The sequence below is a fragment of the Onychostoma macrolepis genome, chromosome 03 (assembly GCF_012432095.1).
Source record: "Onychostoma macrolepis isolate SWU-2019 chromosome 03, ASM1243209v1, whole genome shotgun sequence".
Classification (NCBI taxonomy): domain Eukaryota; kingdom Metazoa; phylum Chordata; class Actinopteri; order Cypriniformes; family Cyprinidae; genus Onychostoma; species Onychostoma macrolepis.
The window spans coordinates 50,173,011-50,190,095 of record NC_081157.1 but is presented as its reverse complement, the minus strand read 5'-3'; the positions used below and the strand labels follow the sequence as shown (position 1 = coordinate 50,190,095).

The window sequence follows — 17,085 nt, the reverse complement described above, 5'->3', positions numbered from 1 at the left end:
TGCAATAGTATGCCAGCAGCATGAACGTGCATGTTTGTATTTTTAAGAGAAACAGCATTTATGTGTGACCAGTGAAAAAAACTAAAATACTTGTTTAAAATGTGTGATAAATGGTTTGCTTGCTGAAACATGATTGTTACTTACAAAAAACAAACAAAAAAAAAAAAAACAAGTTTGTTACTTGAGTCTCTTTTTAGCTCTTTTTAACTGTATGCTATACATATAATCGCTGGAGCGCGGTAGAAGTTTTGACATTTGTGTTTTTCAGTATCTTAAAAATATACAGTATTACTGGTTAAAGTCTGATTATAGTGTATACAGTACAAACTGTGTTACAATAATATGTTAGCATCATGAATGTACATGCTTGTGTTTTGCAAATTTATGATGAACTTTCTTGAGTTTTCATAATTAAGATAGCTTGCAATCAATATTTTATTAAAATGGTTGTATGCAGAATTTTGGTAGGCGTACAGTAAAAAAGATTTTGTCTATGGAGTGTCATGGAGTGTCTATGGAGTGTAGTAATACTCCAAATAATTGTACTCACGAGCATAACTTTTTTTTATAAGAAAAATAAAAAATGAAAGTTTACTGTAGGTTTAGGGGATGTAATATAAATATTAAAGGTTCTAAATATAATGTAGAAACTGCTTTGGAACAATTTGTTTTGTGAAAAGCTATACAAATAAATGAATGGAATTGAAATGTCTATGGAAAGACTCCATAAAACAAGCCCGAACATGTCAGGGCCCTGATAGCCCTTACCGTTTGCCTGTTAAAATATTAATTTTTTCACCCTTTACTTATTTCGACGTTGCTGGTTCCTCATTATAAAATTTTTGTTACCTAAAACTAGTGTCGATGTTTTGCTTTGTTTTATATTGTGTGTGATCGCACAGTTTATTTATTTATTTTCATTTCAAAGAAGAGAATACGACTCGGGACGAATGAATGCGCACGCGTGCGTGTGAGACAGAGAGAGAGAGAGAGAGAGAGAGAGAGAGAGAGAGAGAGACAGAGAGAGAGAGAGACAGAGAGAGAGAGAGACAGAGACAGAGACAGAGACAGAGAGACTGTGAAGGCCTTGAATGAGAAGGCCCGGAGGGCATTTTATGCCATCAGATCACGGTTTGGTCAATTAAAACTAACAACTAAAACATGGAATAAATTATATCACGCAATCATTAAACAAATTCTACTGTACGGGAGTGAAATTTGGGGACCAATAATAAATTTTAAAATGGGGTAAAACATCAATAGAAAAACTACAACTAGAAATGATCAAAAACATTTTAGGGGTCCATAGAGGTACGTCCAATGATGCCTGCTGAGCTGAATTAGGCTTATACCCGCTGAAGATTGAGATCCAGAAGAGATGTGTTCAGTTCTGGCATCACCTCCATCGATCTGATCCTGATTCAGTCCGATATAAAGCCCTCCTCGACAATGAAACCTCAGCAGAACCTCATCCTCTAAACACGCTCGCTCTTCAGCTCGTCCATAAAACCCAGCTCCTCACCGACTACAGCTACAACCCCAAAGACATTATTAAAGAAATTGATAAAAATCTGAAAGACGCTCATGATGAATCTCTAAAAATACAGATTTGACCTTCAAAATAAACTCCAATGCTACTCAACCCTAAACAGAACCACTAGATTTGCCAATTATTTATTGATTAAACCATTTAAAGAAAGACAAATCCTCTCCAAATACAGATGAAGTAACCATGATTTAGAAGAGGAAGAGAGAGGAAGACATAGACAAACATGGACAGATCGAGAGCAGAGGATCTATAGACACTGTGATCTACAGCAGATAGAGAACGAGAAACACTTTCTGCTAAAGTGTCCTAAATATCACAATGTGAGGGAAACATTTCTCCCCAGATTTGAAGCCCTGATCCCATCAATTACTGAACTTAGTGATACTGAGAAAATGCCCTTCTTACTCGGAGAAGATGATAACACAGCTGCACTCGCTGCTAAATATGTGTTAACCATTCACAGTGTTAGATGATAAACATGATTAACTTGAGACTGACTTACTTTATCTTTTCATTTATTTAGATGGATTTTATTGTTATTTAGGGTGCTGTTGTTATATATATGTTAATGCTTTGGTAACATTGTGTTACACAGTCAACACAAGCTGAATTGAATTGAAAATTGACAGAGAGAGAGAGAGAGAGGATAGCAACCAACGTCAAATTCGTAGCCTAAAGGGATGATTAGTTGTCGTTTTAGATAAATAATTAAAAAGTTTTGAAGCCGGGATTAGATACTCGTTCAAAATAAACATCTAATCACGTCGCAACGACGCTAACCACTGAGCTATAGCTCTCGTTTCTCTGTAACGAAATGTTACTACTTTTAATTTAAAAACATTCAATTTTGAAGATATAAGAAACTTAAACAATCGTTTGATGCAAAATAAGTTAAAATATAAGGACTTCAGACGTATTAGGGAAACATTAAAGTATAGAAATAAATCAAATGTTTGCAAAACTTTCTCACTCGCAGCAGACCGAGATGGCATGAGCGGCGGGGCCTGCGTCTCACACACAAACAAACGCTCGCTCGCACACACACACACACACACACACACACAGAGAGACAGACAGGAGCGTGCTCACTCCGCAGAGAGAGATACAGAATTCATGTTTAAACTAAACACAATTTTTGTAATCAGGTCATTTGAGGCCGACTGGTATACCATGAAGACACGTATTCGCCACGAGGAATGTAAGACCATTTTATTTGTTAAACTAAACATATTATTAGTATGTATCGCTTCTCATTGATAGTCTATTTTATTTAAATTATTTTTATACAACCAACCGAATATATGCGTGAGCTGGGGAGTGTGTCTTAAAAATGTTTATTTATTCTGATTTTTGCCCTTAAAACCATTATCTTTTCACACATCTCCCATAGAGAGAGAGAGAGAGAGGGGAGAGGGAGAGAGCGCTCGCCTTGGAACCTGACACGCTCGCTGCAGATGGGAGGGGCGCTCGCTCGTCACACAGATGTTGCCATGAGAAAGATTCAAAACGGGGCATAATATCTTCAAAACAATACTTGACAACTCATTTATGGTTTTACACTTGTACAAACAACATAGCTCTCCCCGGATGACGCCGGAGCCTCACGCTTGACCGATTTCCACATCCGAAACTTGTTATGAGATCAAAGGGCACATATGGATGATATTATTATTATTATTATTAATAATAATAATATTATGAGGTCACGAAAGGTCAAAGCAATTAATCATCTTGACATATGCTGGCGGCTACTTACTACTCCCAGCAACAAGCACCCCGTCAGAGAGGAGCTTCAGTGTTGCTGGAAGATTAATTGAGGAGAGACGCACCAGCCTCAGTCCAGAATCTGTGGACACTCTCTTGTTCTTGCATAGCAACAGTGGGATTTCATCTTAATGGAAACTTGGTTATATGAAAATGAAAATTTGGTTATCTAATGTGCCTGTGTGTTTACATGGATGATTTGCATTAAATTTAATGAAGTTAAAACTGGCTTTTAGTTCAATAAAATAACACAAAAAAATCTGCAATCTGGGCATGCTGTGATCTTTACTGTATTTTTTACTGTAACTGACAGATTCCAGCCAAAAAAACACAACAGTGGGAGGGAATGGGAGTCATTCTTCTGGGATTGGGATGGGACCGGATTTCTCCCCAGTTTTTTCGCGGGATTGGGATGGGACAGGTTTTTTTTTTGTGGGAGTGGGACGGGAGAGGTTTGAATATGCACTCCCGTGTCACCCTCTAGTTTGGACTCATTTTGTGGCAACTTCAGCCACTGAAGCAAAATGCAACATATGCAAAAAAAGTTTTTCAACTAAAGGAGGAAGCACTTCTAATTTGAGGAGGCACCTTAAATCCTCACATCCTACTGTGCTGTTAGCACAAGCTAGAACAGAGACTGAAGATGATAGCTCTGCAGCAGCTGGAGCTGTTTCTTCCACCAGCACTTCTTCAGCTGGACCTTTGACGGCTTTGGCTGGCACGCTGACCACATCTGCCGCATCCAGTACACCAGCAGCACCCACCACCATCCAAGGACCAGTTAGGCCAAGGAGGCCACAACAGCAAACTTGTTGAGCAAAATGAGCAGTTTTGTAACAAGACCAATAGATCCATTAAGACAAAGCAAACTTGATGAGGCTCTGATGAGAATGATTGCCTGTGACTTTCAGTCATTTTCTATAGTGGAGGACAAGGGCTTTAAGGAGTATTCACATCTTCTGGACCCGTCATACAGTCTACCTAGCAGAAAAACACTATCAAAAACTGTAATGCCTAGGCTGTATGACAAGTTAAGAGGTGATATAATGGACAACATCAAGAGTGCATCTGCTGTTTGTCTCACAACAGACTGCTGGACCTCTTTGGCCGCATTTACACTGCATGGTTCAAGTGACCCAATTCCGATTTTTTCCTCCCATGTGGCACAGATCGGATATGGCCCACGACCGTGTAAGCAGGACAAAAATCACATGGATTCCGATATTCTCCGATCGGTTTCAGGCCTCATTCATATGTGGAAATAAATCAGATTTGAATCGGATACGTGCATTTGCGCCTGCTGTGTAAGCGGTCAGATCGGATATTCCCCTGTAAATGCGACTCCTGCGTCATTGAAAAGTGAGGTTTTTGAAACATTTCGCGGTACAGACATACCTGTAAAAAATGAAACATCTCTAGTTGAGTAGCAGAGTATTAATTTCGTCCGTTTGTGTTAAATAAAAGGCGATTTGACGCTGAAATGTTGCTTTTGAAATCACGCTGAGTGGTCGTTTCTGCTGTTGTCAGTTTCGACGGCTCGTGCTCAGACGAGCGCTTCAGTCCCTTTCGTGCCATTGAAACACAAACATGTCCCTGCCTTTGATATACAATCACTGATGAACGCATTTAGTTTTAATTACCAAAAAAACACAGACGATGTGACATGCTTAATATCTACCACCTGAGTATTATTCCACTCGCAAGCTTTCAGCGGCGCTGCGTAGCCTACATCACTGTCCTGAAGAATTTGTACTAGGATATATAATTATTTTGATGTATAGATGTAACTATTGCATTAAAAACGTTTCTATATGAATTCCATGTCAATAAATTAAACTTAATGTACCATTCAAATTGATTTGTGATGTCATATATGCTATTTTTGGCTTGTTTCACCAAGTGCAGTGTAAAAGGCACACATCGGATACGGGTCACTTTTAAAAGAAATGTAAGCACGCCATCCAAAAAAACGGATATAGTCACAAAATCGGAATTGGTCATCAAGACCTGCAGTGTAAATGCAGCCTTTGACTACAGAGAGTTACATGACTGTGACATGTCATTTCATAGAGGACTTTCAGATGACCTCCTATCTCCTGGACTGCTTTGTTTTGACAGAGAGACACACTGCTGCTCACCTGGCAAGTGAGCTGACAAGAGTTACAAATGAATGGGGTGCGGGTGACAAAATTGTAGCTTGTGTTACAGACAATGCCAGCAACATTGTTTCAGCCCTGAAAGACCATCTCCACTGGGACCACATACCTTGTTTCGCACATATGCTGAACCTCATTGTCAGAGCTGCATTGAAGGAGGTCCAAGCAATATTGCAAAAGGTCAAGACAATAGTTGAATACTTCCATAGAAGTACAGTTGCTTCAGACAAGCTCAAGGCCACACAAAAACAGATGGGTCAAGAGATGTTGTGGTTAAAACAGGATGTGGCCATAAGGTGGAATTCAACTTATTACATGTTGAAAAGATTTACTGAAATCAAAGATCCAATCATCTCCACCCTGGCACTAACTAATGCATCTCTGCCAACCTTGTCACCAGAAGAATGGAACATTTCCAGAGAAATTTTGGACATTAAGCCATTTGAGGAGGTCACCACTGAAGTGAGTGCAGAAAAGTAAGTATAGTTATTTTTTATTATTCATTTTAAAACATTTTAAACCCTCTTAATGATGCATGTTTTTCTGTAGCCTTATTTTTAACAGAGAAGTATATGCAGTACTGATTTTGATTTTGTTATAATTAATTTAGAAACAATTTGTAATCTTCATAGGTTTGTGACTGCCTCCAAAGTCATTTTGATGACAAGAGGTCTTCAGAGGATTGTTGCACGATATCAAAGAAATCCCTCTAGATTTGACCCTGTTAAAAAACTAGTGGATTCCTGATGTCAGAAATGACCAAGAGGTTTGGCAAAGTGGAACACATTGAGAAGCTTGCTGATGCTACTTGCCTGGACCCAAGGTTCAAAAAGCAAGCTTTTGTCAATCAGCAGGCAGCAGAAGAGACAGTAAAGAGGGTTACAGCAGCTGCAGCAGCTATTAACCCAGCTCAGAGTGAGGAGGAGAATACTTCAGATCCTGGTGCGACTGTCAGTGCAGGGGCCATGTTTTGGGAAGACTTTGACGAGAGGGTAGCAAGCTTGAGGCCTTCTGCTACCACTTCTAAGACGTCAGATGGTATGATGGAGATGCGGGCCTACCTTGCAGAGCCCCTCTTATCCCGCACATCAGACCCTCTGGCGTGGTGGAGGAGCTGTTCACCAGTATACAAAACCCTTTCTGAGGTCATGAAGGCAAGACTTTGCATTGTGGCCACATCTGTTCCATCTGAAAGATTTTTTCTAAAACTGGGCAGATTATCTCAGAAAGAAGAAACAGACTCAGCCCATCCAAGGTCCGGGAGCTTGTTTTTTTGAATGCAAACATGCCTTAAAGCATGTTCTAAAATATAGCCACAGTGTGTTATTTATTTTAAAGCTTATTTATTTTATTTTATTTAAAAAGCCTAGCTTGTTGTGCAATATATATATATATATTTATATTGTGATTTTAAAGTTAATCTGTTAAGGTTATTAGGCTCTGTGGCTCGAGTATCTTTTAATTTTAATTTATTTTTTATTAAAATTGTTTTAATTCATTCGGGATTAGTTATTCTCTTTACTAGAAAGCTTTTTTTTTGGCACAAAAGTGTTATTTATTTTAAAGCTTATTTATTTTATTTATTATAAAAAAAAGCCTAGCTTGTTGTGCAATATTTAGTTTTCGTTTTTAAAGCTCTGTGGCTTTAGTATATTTTAATTTTCTTGTATTTTTTATTTAAATTGTTTTAATTCATTTTGGAATAGTTATCCTCTTTGCTAAAGCTTTTTCTGGCACAAAAATAAACAATAAAAAAACAATTCAAGAGTGTGTACACAGTGTTAATGTCTAAAGTGTCATATGTTACAAAAGTAAAGTAAGTAACACTATAGTCTAATGTAAAGGATTAACTCAAAAGACATTAATACAAAAATGTATTGTATTTTATGAAGATTAGACTCCAAAAAATTTTTTTTAATAAAATTAAAGCATAAACAACTCTTTATTATCTGTATTACTACATTCAGTATTATGGAAAAGAACCATCGTGACAGAAATTAAAAGCAATAATTTGAGACCAGAAATGCATCACATAACTGTACTAGTAAATAATAATAATAATAATAATAATAATGACTATGCACCCGTTTGTAAGGAAGGTTGTAAATTAACTAATTTCTCTGCCCAAAGCTGTCACGTCACGTGACAAAAGAACGAACGACTCAAACCCGAAGACTCGAAACAGGTGAACTAATCAATTCTCTTTCCGGCTCTGACTGCATTGGTTAGTGTATGAGGCTGTCACGTGATGAACGAACGGCTCAAACCCGAAGACTTGTCAGATAGAGATGAGGTGAGCTAATCAAGACCCAGGTAAACAATGAATTAATATTTTCTGTTTCTTATAGCATTATAGTTTGTATTGTTTGTAGTGTGATCAACGTTTGCATAAGTAGTAGATGTGTTAGGGAAGTAGCACGTAACATTTTAATTATATTTTGCTAAGATGAACGAAATGAACGAAATGACTCGAAAAAAGATTTGTTCATTTTGCTGAACGAGACTCAAAGGTCCGAGTCAGTAAAATGATCCGAACTTCCCATCACTAGTGTGGATCCTCTCGTGTGTTTTCAGATTTGATGACTGATTGAATCTCTTGTCACAGTGTGAACACTTATAAGGTTTTTCTCCAGTGTGAATCCTCTGGTGCCGTTTTAAACTGCCTGCTGAAGGAAAAGTCTTTTCACACTCAAAGCACATGTAATCTCTCACACTAGTATGTATTTTCAGGTGTGTCTTCAGGTTTGAAGCCCTCAAAAATGCTTTGCCGCATTGATCACATGTATGCGGTTTCTCTCCAGTGTGGATATTCATGTGTATATTATGGTTTACTGATTGTGAGAAACTCTTCCTGCACTGATCATAAGTGAACGGTCTCTCTCCAGTGTGGATCCTCTTATGTGTTTTCAGATGTGTTGACTGACTGAATCTCTTGTCACACTGTGAACACTTATAAGGTTTCTCTCCAGTGTGGATCTTCTCGTGTTTTTTCAGATTTGATGACACACTGAATCTCTTGTCACAGTGTGAACACTTGTAAGGTTTCTCTCCAGTGTGAATCCTCTCATGTGTTTTCAGATTTGATGACACACTGAATCTCTTGTCACAGTGTAAACACATATAAGGTTTATCTCCAGTGTGGATCTTCTCATGCAGTTTTAATTGGCTCGCTGTATTAAAAGTCTTTTCACACTCAAAGCACATGTACTCTCTCACAGCAGTGTGTATTTTCTGATGTATTTTCAAACTTTGTAGATGTGAAAAACTCTTTCCACACAAACAACATGAATGTGGCTTCTCCTTTGTATGAACTTTCTTGTGTTTCTTAAGGTTTGATGATTGTGAGAAACTCTTCCCGCACTGATCACATGTGTACGGTTTCTCTCCAGTATGAACTCTCATGTGACGTTCAAGACTTGTTTTGCGTGTGATACTCTTTCCGCATTGATCACAAGTGAATGGTTTCTCTCCAGTGTGAACTCTCATGTGATAATCAAGACTACGTTTGCTTGAGACACTCTTTCCACACTGAGTGCAGGTCAAAGATTTCTTGGCTCTTCCTTTCTTTACATCTTTCTGTTTGGGTTTTTCTCCACTTTTGACATGATTTTTCTCCTCAAATTCACTCAATTCTTTTTTCTCCTCATTATCTTCAATCAACTCTGAAACAAAAGTAAAAACAGTACATTTTCATTAACTCGTTAAAAAAAAACCCAGAAAGGACATAAAAATGAACCTTGATATAACAGCGGAAAGTAGACAATTGCATTACAAAATTTTGATCATATTGCTGTAACTTTATTAATTATACTTCCCTGAAACTTTCCATGAATGAGTTACACTGATCCTCAAATTATTAGTTTTCAATCAACAGAAACTGAAAAAAAACGATAGGTGAGTGGAAAAAGAGTCCAACAACACTGTCGAATCCAAAATATAAAAAGACGCTTGCTAAAAGATGCTATCGGTCGGTACTTGCTAAATATTTAAATTTATTGTTAGAAGCACAAGCAACGTTTCGATCCACTGACCTTCATCAGGCATAAATTATTAGTTTTAAAATATTATGGGCACAAATCTCATGTTTCTATAGGGAGAATCATTAAATATGTTTGATCAACTACATGAAGGATCTGAGGATCCACAAATACAAACTGTGTTGCATCAAGAGAGCGACCATACATTTGTGTTATGTTTTTATTTTCTTTTTTTTTATTAATTTATAATCATTCATATAATCATTTATAATCATTAGCCATTTTTGTAATTTATTGTTTGATTATTTTTAGCATTTATATCATTTTATGATTTTATTTATTCATTCACTATTTTATGATGTTTTTATATATTTTTTATTTCTTATTTTCCTTGTTTATGCATATTCATTGCTTAATCTGATGATTGCGAGGTTTAATTAACTGTTTTGTCTGAATGAATAAGAGATAAGAGGGAATGTTTATGGAAATTCAAGGTTTATGGGATGTTGTTATGTTTGGTAAAACACTGCTTGGATGTGTGCTGGTCAGACGAAACATATTGAGACATATGCAACTAAGATTATTCAATAAACTTCACTCCTTTTTATCATCTTCACTTCGTGTCCTGCGTCTGCTCTTCTCTGGATTTGCTCAGTCAAATTCTAGCTTCATAGAAGACTATTAATACAGTTTTGGTATCAGACATTACTTGGTGTTAATGGATTTTAAAACTCTAGTCTACCACATCCAGTTCTCAAAAATCTTGTGAACAAATATTATGTATGTGTTTTATGGCCTTATTTCAGTGACTTCAAAATGTTTTTTTTTTTTTTCACTAACCAAGCGTAAATGTTTTCTCAAAAACGCAAACATGTATGCTAGTAATGCTACATTCATGCTTCTCATGTATTATTGTAGCACAGTTTGTGCTGATTACAGTGTAATCAGACTTTAGTCATTAATATGTCAAAACTATTCCAGGGCCCCAAAACCCCCTCAGACCCCAGAGGATTAATGCTTTGTGTGTACCACAAAAAGTCATTGAAGATGAATGAAAACACCAACCTTCTTGTTCCTCATGTTTTATTCTCCAGGTTTCTGGTTCCTCGTGTTTTATTCTCAAGGGTTCTGGTTCCTCGTGTTTTATTCTCAAGGGTTCTGGTTCCTCGTGTTTTATTCTCCATGTTTCTGGTTCACTCATGTTCTCCTCATTCTCTTCTTTAACAAACACCATCTTCACAGCAGCAGATCTCAGTTCAGATGATACTCCTCCAGATATTCCTGCTTGCTTCAAAACTTAGTCACGACTGTGAGGCTGAGAATATTACAGGTATTTACTGACCTGATTCAAAAACTGCATTTTCCTACTAACAGAAATAACATTTCTAACAGTTTGCATTAAGCCATCATCACGACAAAACAACAGAGGGCGCGGTGAAACTGAACGTCTTCCTCCGAGGTTTAATGGTGTTTGGCAAACAAACGCATGTGTTTTAGCGCCACCCGCTGGTCTGGAGTGAAGCGGCGAGAGGAGCGAAATAATACGGGGAAATTTACTTAGAGCGTGCACAAGGTGCGCTGAATTGTTTTCTTAATAAATAAATAAATGAAAAGGATTAAAATGGTAGACTCTCATGCAGGGCCGCTGCTGGCCAAATGGGTGCCCTAAGCGGAACTGTATTGTTGTGCCCCCTCTGTCAAATATTATGGAAGTAAAAAAAAAAAAAAAAAAGCATATAGGGATCAAAATAGAACTTTAATATAAAAGTAAATAAATTGTAATTAAATTACATTATTTACAAATTACAGTTTTAGCTCTAGACAGTTACCTACAGCTACAATTTACAGTTGTCTGGTTGATTTTATAGTCTCAAGCATTCCGAAATCTCGCAAAAGAAAATTAAGCAGTTTTACTACGATAAAACCATAGTAAATTGTTTTAAGGGTTGTGATGTCCACATGTTTTTGTTGAAGAAATTATAGAGGCTGTAGCATTTCTATCGCAAAAAGGTGGCCAAAAATTAAATATTAAGTGGATATTTGAATTAGCTGTTTGGTCGATATTAAACAAGGACTTGATCGTCCTGTAAGTGTAACAGCAGCAATTACCGGGCCTTTGGCCCTTTACAGGCATTTGTAATAACATGTAATGTACATAAATTGTTTATTTTGTATTACATTATGTATTTTAACAGTGTTATTCAATGAAACCATATAATTATTAATTAACCAATCATTATTGCCCCATTGTTTTTATATAATGCATTTTAAGTAGGCTAATTTAACGGCTGATGTTGGCTTAGGTCTGTTTTTATAACCACAAAACATATTATAGTACTTCTTTGTAAACTATTACTTGAAGTAACAAAACCATGGTTCATTTGTGATTACCATGGTTACAAGAACCATGATTTTTGGTTTTATTCGTAGTAAAACCATGGCTAAGTTTCGTAAGGGAAAATATTAGAAGCGTTGTTGGTGGTTAAATTATTACCGACATTAAAATGCGTTATTAATGTAGCCTACCTGAAAGTGATGCACGGGCTTCGTTTTTTTCTTATTTTCTTGGCGCCGGATTGCTGATGTCTTTTCATAGGCATAGTTAAAATAAATTATGATCATTTGCATTCCGCCGCAAACATGAGGTCCGAGCGAATGCGGGAATGGCGCGTCACGTGTGCTTAGCCTGCTGCCTACTGTGTTCACCGTAAAATGTTAATTTTAATATTAATATAGAACAAATTTTTTTTTTTTTTTTGAGCAACTGGGATGGTGCCCCCTTGAGAGATGGTGCCCTACGCAAACTGCGTACTCTGCGTATAGGGAGCAGCGGTACTGTTCTCATGGTATTTGATCAGCAGTACCGCCGCTCCCTATAGCTAGTTGGTCACACAGCCTATCATCCAAAGTTTCTGCAAATTCACAAGTTGTAGCCAAGTCTCTTAGTGCAGCAATGTATTGTAGTACTGTTTCATCCATCCCTTGTACTCATTTCCTGAAAGCATGTCTTTCCAAGACGACATTTCTTTTTGGAATGAAGTGTTCTTCTAGAGCTTTAATAGCATCTGAAAATGTGTCCAAATGTGTTGGGCAATGTGTAAAACAGTCTCTGGCCTTCCGTTCCAAGGCAATGAAGAAGGCCCATTTTCTGGTTTCTGGCCAGGAATCTCCATTCGCATTAATGACTAGCATGTAGTTCTGGAACATCTTCAGCCATGTAACTAGTGGTATAGCAAGCTCACCGGGACAAGGCAAAAAAGCCAATTTGTTATGTCGTCACGTAGGCAGGAAACACAGCAACAGGTTCTTCTTAGGAACTTTTAATAAATCATTAAACTAGCAAGGTAACTCACATGCACAGCATTCCTAACAACTCTATTCTCTCTTCCTCTATCGCGTTCTCTCTTATACAAGTAAAGAACTAGAGTGCCATCTAGTGGGGAATTTATATAAGGACATCACAGACAGTTCACCCAAAAAATAAAATTTGAAGTTTATCTGCTTACCCCCAGGGCATCCAAGATGTAACTGAATTTGTTTCTTCAGTAAAACACAAACGAAGATTTTTAATTCAAACAGTCTGTCTGTCAGTCCTATAATGGGAGTCAATGGGACCCACGGCATTGAGAGTAAAAAAAAAACATACATAGACAAAACCAAATTAAACCCTGCAGTTCGTGACAATAGTACAGGTCATCACAATGGAAGACAATTTTGATATATCATCAGACAACGTGGAATTTTTTGTCCAACCATATTTATTTGACGTCACACTCCGGATGTTGTGAACACGCTCAGGACAGTTGGACATTGCGGTGGATCAGAGGTAAAAAATTATATAAAATACTGTTCAGTTTGTTTCACAGACCTCAATGTATCGTTACGAGCCGCAGGGTTTAAATTTGGTTTTGTCTGTGTATGTTTTTTTTTGACTCTCAAAACCATGGGACCCATTGACTGCCATTCTATTGAAGAAACAAAGTCACCTACATCTTGGATGCCCTCGGGGTAAGCAGATAAACATCAAATTTTCTTTTTTGGGTGAACTATCCATTCTATTAATGTAACTATTAATGTGCTTCTTCTTGATCCACTCCTTTGTTGCCTTGGCCATGTGTTTTGGGTCATTGTCATGCTGGAATACCTATCCAAGACCCATTTTCAATGCCCTGGCTGGCTTCAATGCCCTGGCCCTGACGGGTTCATTGTCCCTTTGATGTGGTGCAGTTGTCCTGTCCTCTCAGCAGAAAAACTCCCTCAAAGCATAATATTTCCATCTCCATGTTTAACGGTGGGGATGTCTCATCTGACCACAACACTTTCACCCAGTTCTCCTCTGAATCATTGGCAAACTTCAGACGGGCTGTACATGTGCTTTCTTGAGCAGGGGGACCTTGTGGGCGCTGCAGGGTTTCAGTCCTTCACGGTGTAGTGTGTTACCAATTCTTTTCTTGGTGACTATGGTCCCAGCTGCATTGAGATCATTGACAAGATCCTCCCGTGTAGTTCTGGGCTGATTCCTCACCGTTCTCATGATCATTGAAACTCCATGAGGTGAGATCATGCATGGAGCCCCAGCCCGAGAGAGATTGACAGTTATTTTGTGTCTCTTCCATTTGCGAATAATCGCACCAACTGTTGTCACCTTCTCACCAAGCTGCTTGGCGAAGGTCTTGTAGCCCATCCCAGCCTTGTGTAGGTTTACAATCTTGTCCCTGACATCCTTGGACAGCTCTTTCGTCTTGGTCTTGGCCATGGTGATGAGTTTGGGATCTGATTGATTGATTGATTGCTTCTGTGGACAGGTTGTCTTTTATACAGGTAACAAGCTAAGATTAGGAGCACACCATTTAAGAGAGTGCTCCTAATCTCAGCTCCTTATGCTGGGTACACACTAAAAGATTTTTTCAATCTTAAAAGATTTTAAAGAGACCACAAACATGAGGACAAAAAAATCCTAAATTTATCTGTTTTGCTCCTATAGTGTGTGCTGTGCTGCGTTGTGAAAAAGACAGCACACCACACACCAACAGATTTTCAACCAAGAGTCCCAACTGTGAACACAGGAAACCTCATAAAATCTCTTTTAGACTTGAGGATAAATAATGTTTTACAGGACACATTGTATAAACACTCCTTCTGTTGCCACAAATTGAGAAGCTGATCCTCCATCTCTGCTGTCCAAATGCTTTTGTGCTGCACCATGACTGTGTTTGTTATGCTTCCATCTTCTGTCAGCTCCTTTCTGATTGGATAGTGTTTCGTTTCATGTGATAATCTGCAGATCATACACGCGTTTGTCCTCGGGGTTCCTCCACACATCAGGATTTCTGATCGTAAATATTCAACATTCGTTGACGTTCTTCTGAGCAGATTCAGTCACTTTTAACACACCTCACACCACAGGAAAATCTGATAAGATAATCTTTAGAACCACCAAGATAATCGGGCCATGGTCGGAAGGGGAGAAATCGACCCAAAATCAGCCCAATTATCTTGTGGTGTGTACCCAGCATTACCTGTATAAAAGACACCTGGGACCCAGGAATCTTGCTGATTGATAGGGGATCAAATACTTATTTGACTCATCAAAATGCAAATCAATTTACAACATTTTTTCTGGATTTTTTGTTGTTATTCTGTCTCTCACTGTTCAAATAAGCCTACCATTAAAATTATATACTGATAATTTCTTACACAAAATCAAATTACAAAATCAGCAGGGGACCAAATCATTTTTCCCCCACTGTATGTGTATGTGCATATATATATATAACATTTAATTTAAATGTGATGTTTAAAATTAATTGTCATTTCATATAATAACTAAAGGTGCAATAGGTGATTGTTTTCAGAAAAAAAAAATCATTATGCTGGTTGAAAGACTCTTCACATCCCGATAACAATCATTAAGTTAAGTATTCTAATGTATTTATATGCATTTATATATTCTGTGGAAGGCGCAAGGACCAAGAAATGTTCGTCCAATCAAAACGCTCGTACCGAGCATTTTTATTGACTTTCCTACCTGCCTATCAACATGTGTTTTTGCATACCTCAAGCAGACAGGATACAATATCAGCGCAGTCACATACGCTGTGCAGACAGAGCGAGAATGGCAGACAAACATCAACAACCCGATCTTCCTTCCTGGTATTGTAGTACTTTTACTAACTGTGCTATAAAGTTTTCTCACTGGTGAATAACACATGATGTATTGTAGTACTGTTGTCTCTGGTCGTCTGATCTGTGTGTGCGTTCATGTGTTCAGGGGGCGTGGTTTTGGACGGTGATTTGCAGGGAGGGTGGAACCTTAGCTTTCAGTGCTATCAGGCTAAAGTTAGCATTTTCCAAGATGTCCTACTGCACCTTTAAAGGGGTCATATGATGCTGTTTTAAAGATCATTATTTTATGTATTTGGTGTAACAGAATATGTTGACATGTTTTATTGTTCAAAAAACACATTATTTTTAAAATACTGTACATTATTGCAAGTCCTCTATGCCCCGCCTCTCTCAAACGCTTCGATTCCTACAAAGTCCCTCCTTCCAACAAGTGCAGTCTGCTCTGGTTGGTCAGCTGACACAGTGCATTGTGATTGGCCGAACACCACAAGCCGTGTCGGAAATGTAACGCCCCTTTCCATAATCGTGAGCTTCAAAATTATAGTAAAGAAATACAGTAAATAATGTCCATAGTTTTACCATCTGTTCAAGCCTGAGAGAGGAAAAGAGTCGCATGACAGACACAGTGATGAAGCTCATATGTGTTTGCACACAAGCCGCGATTGTATGACCGTTTCTCCCTCTCTCACACACGCATTTACACACACACACACGATGCGCAAAATCCCACATTTAAACAGTCAATAGCAAATACTCAAAGGTGCTGTATATAGGATTTTGACTCTGCTAAAGCATAAAAATACCATAACATGTTTGCAGATATTTAAGAAACATGCTAAGTTAACATACTTGTTTATCTGAAAAACAATGCTGCAGTCAGTTATTCTCCTTTGAAAATGTGCATTCCGTGAATGTCTGTGTTTGTTATGGTTTGTGAAACCCGCCCACTGCCAGTTCACCCAATTGTATTTCGACACCCCGGGTTGCCAGTTGGCGGAAAACACAGAGTATTTCATTTCATTGATCATCAGTGTGCGCTCGTTTCCGTTGGTGTGTTACCTGCTGCAATACCTAGTTGAACCGCTAGGTGTCAATCCTACATACAGCACCTTTAAACTAATAAAAAAACACACAGTCGCTGATTCAGAAGCACCAGCTTGTCATAGCAAAGTCAGAATGACTAGCGAGCAATGCAGGGTCTTGTTCCTTCTTCAGGGAACCAAGGTTACATATGCAACAAAGACAGTTTCACTACTAAAATGTCTTATATTTAAATGTAATTTTCAGTTCAGTACCCAGCCTGTGCTGCGCGTCTGCAACTGCAGAACTGGAACACCGCGGGTTGGATGAACGGCCTTCTTTCCCTAGAAATAAAGCATGCCTGGAGCACAACATTTTCAAAAGCAAACCATCACAGTGGCAAGAGTCAGACAGGCTGTAAATTGTGGCCTGAGCATGCCAAAGGCCCAAGCACTGCATGCACCTGTTATGAGTATGTCCTTCCATGATGAAT

At 38.1% G+C, this 17,085-nt stretch overlaps 2 protein-coding genes across 2 annotated transcripts in view; one reads left to right on the top strand and one right to left on the bottom strand.

The window, feature by feature from the left end:
* The window catches only part of LOC131535819 (gastrula zinc finger protein XlCGF57.1-like), a 509,738-nt gene that overhangs the window by 476,836 nt on the left and 15,817 nt on the right, over positions 1 to 17,085 (top strand). The gene's annotated exons all lie outside the window — the stretch shown is intronic.
* LOC131536099 (gastrula zinc finger protein XlCGF52.1-like) lies at positions 6,904 to 11,000 on the bottom strand. Its single transcript, XM_058768824.1, has 2 exons — positions 10,512 to 11,000; positions 6,904 to 9,131 (listed from the first exon to the last, which is right to left on the bottom strand). The coding sequence occupies exons 1-2, from the start codon at positions 10,678 to 10,680 to the stop codon at positions 7,987 to 7,989; spliced, it is 1,314 nt and encodes a 437-aa protein (XP_058624807.1). The 5' UTR covers positions 10,681 to 11,000; the 3' UTR covers positions 6,904 to 7,986.

What these genes read in the sequence shown, in the direction of transcription:
- LOC131536099 (XM_058768824.1), bottom strand. Translation starts at nt 10,680, where the DNA reads ATGGTGTTTGTTAAAGAAGAGAATGAGGAGAACATGAGTGAACCAGAA. An exon ending in AAAACATGAGGAACAAGAAG is followed by an intron (nt 9,132 to 10,511) that starts GTTGGTGTTTTC and finishes CTTTTGTTTCAG; the next exon opens with AGTTGATTGAAGATAATGAG.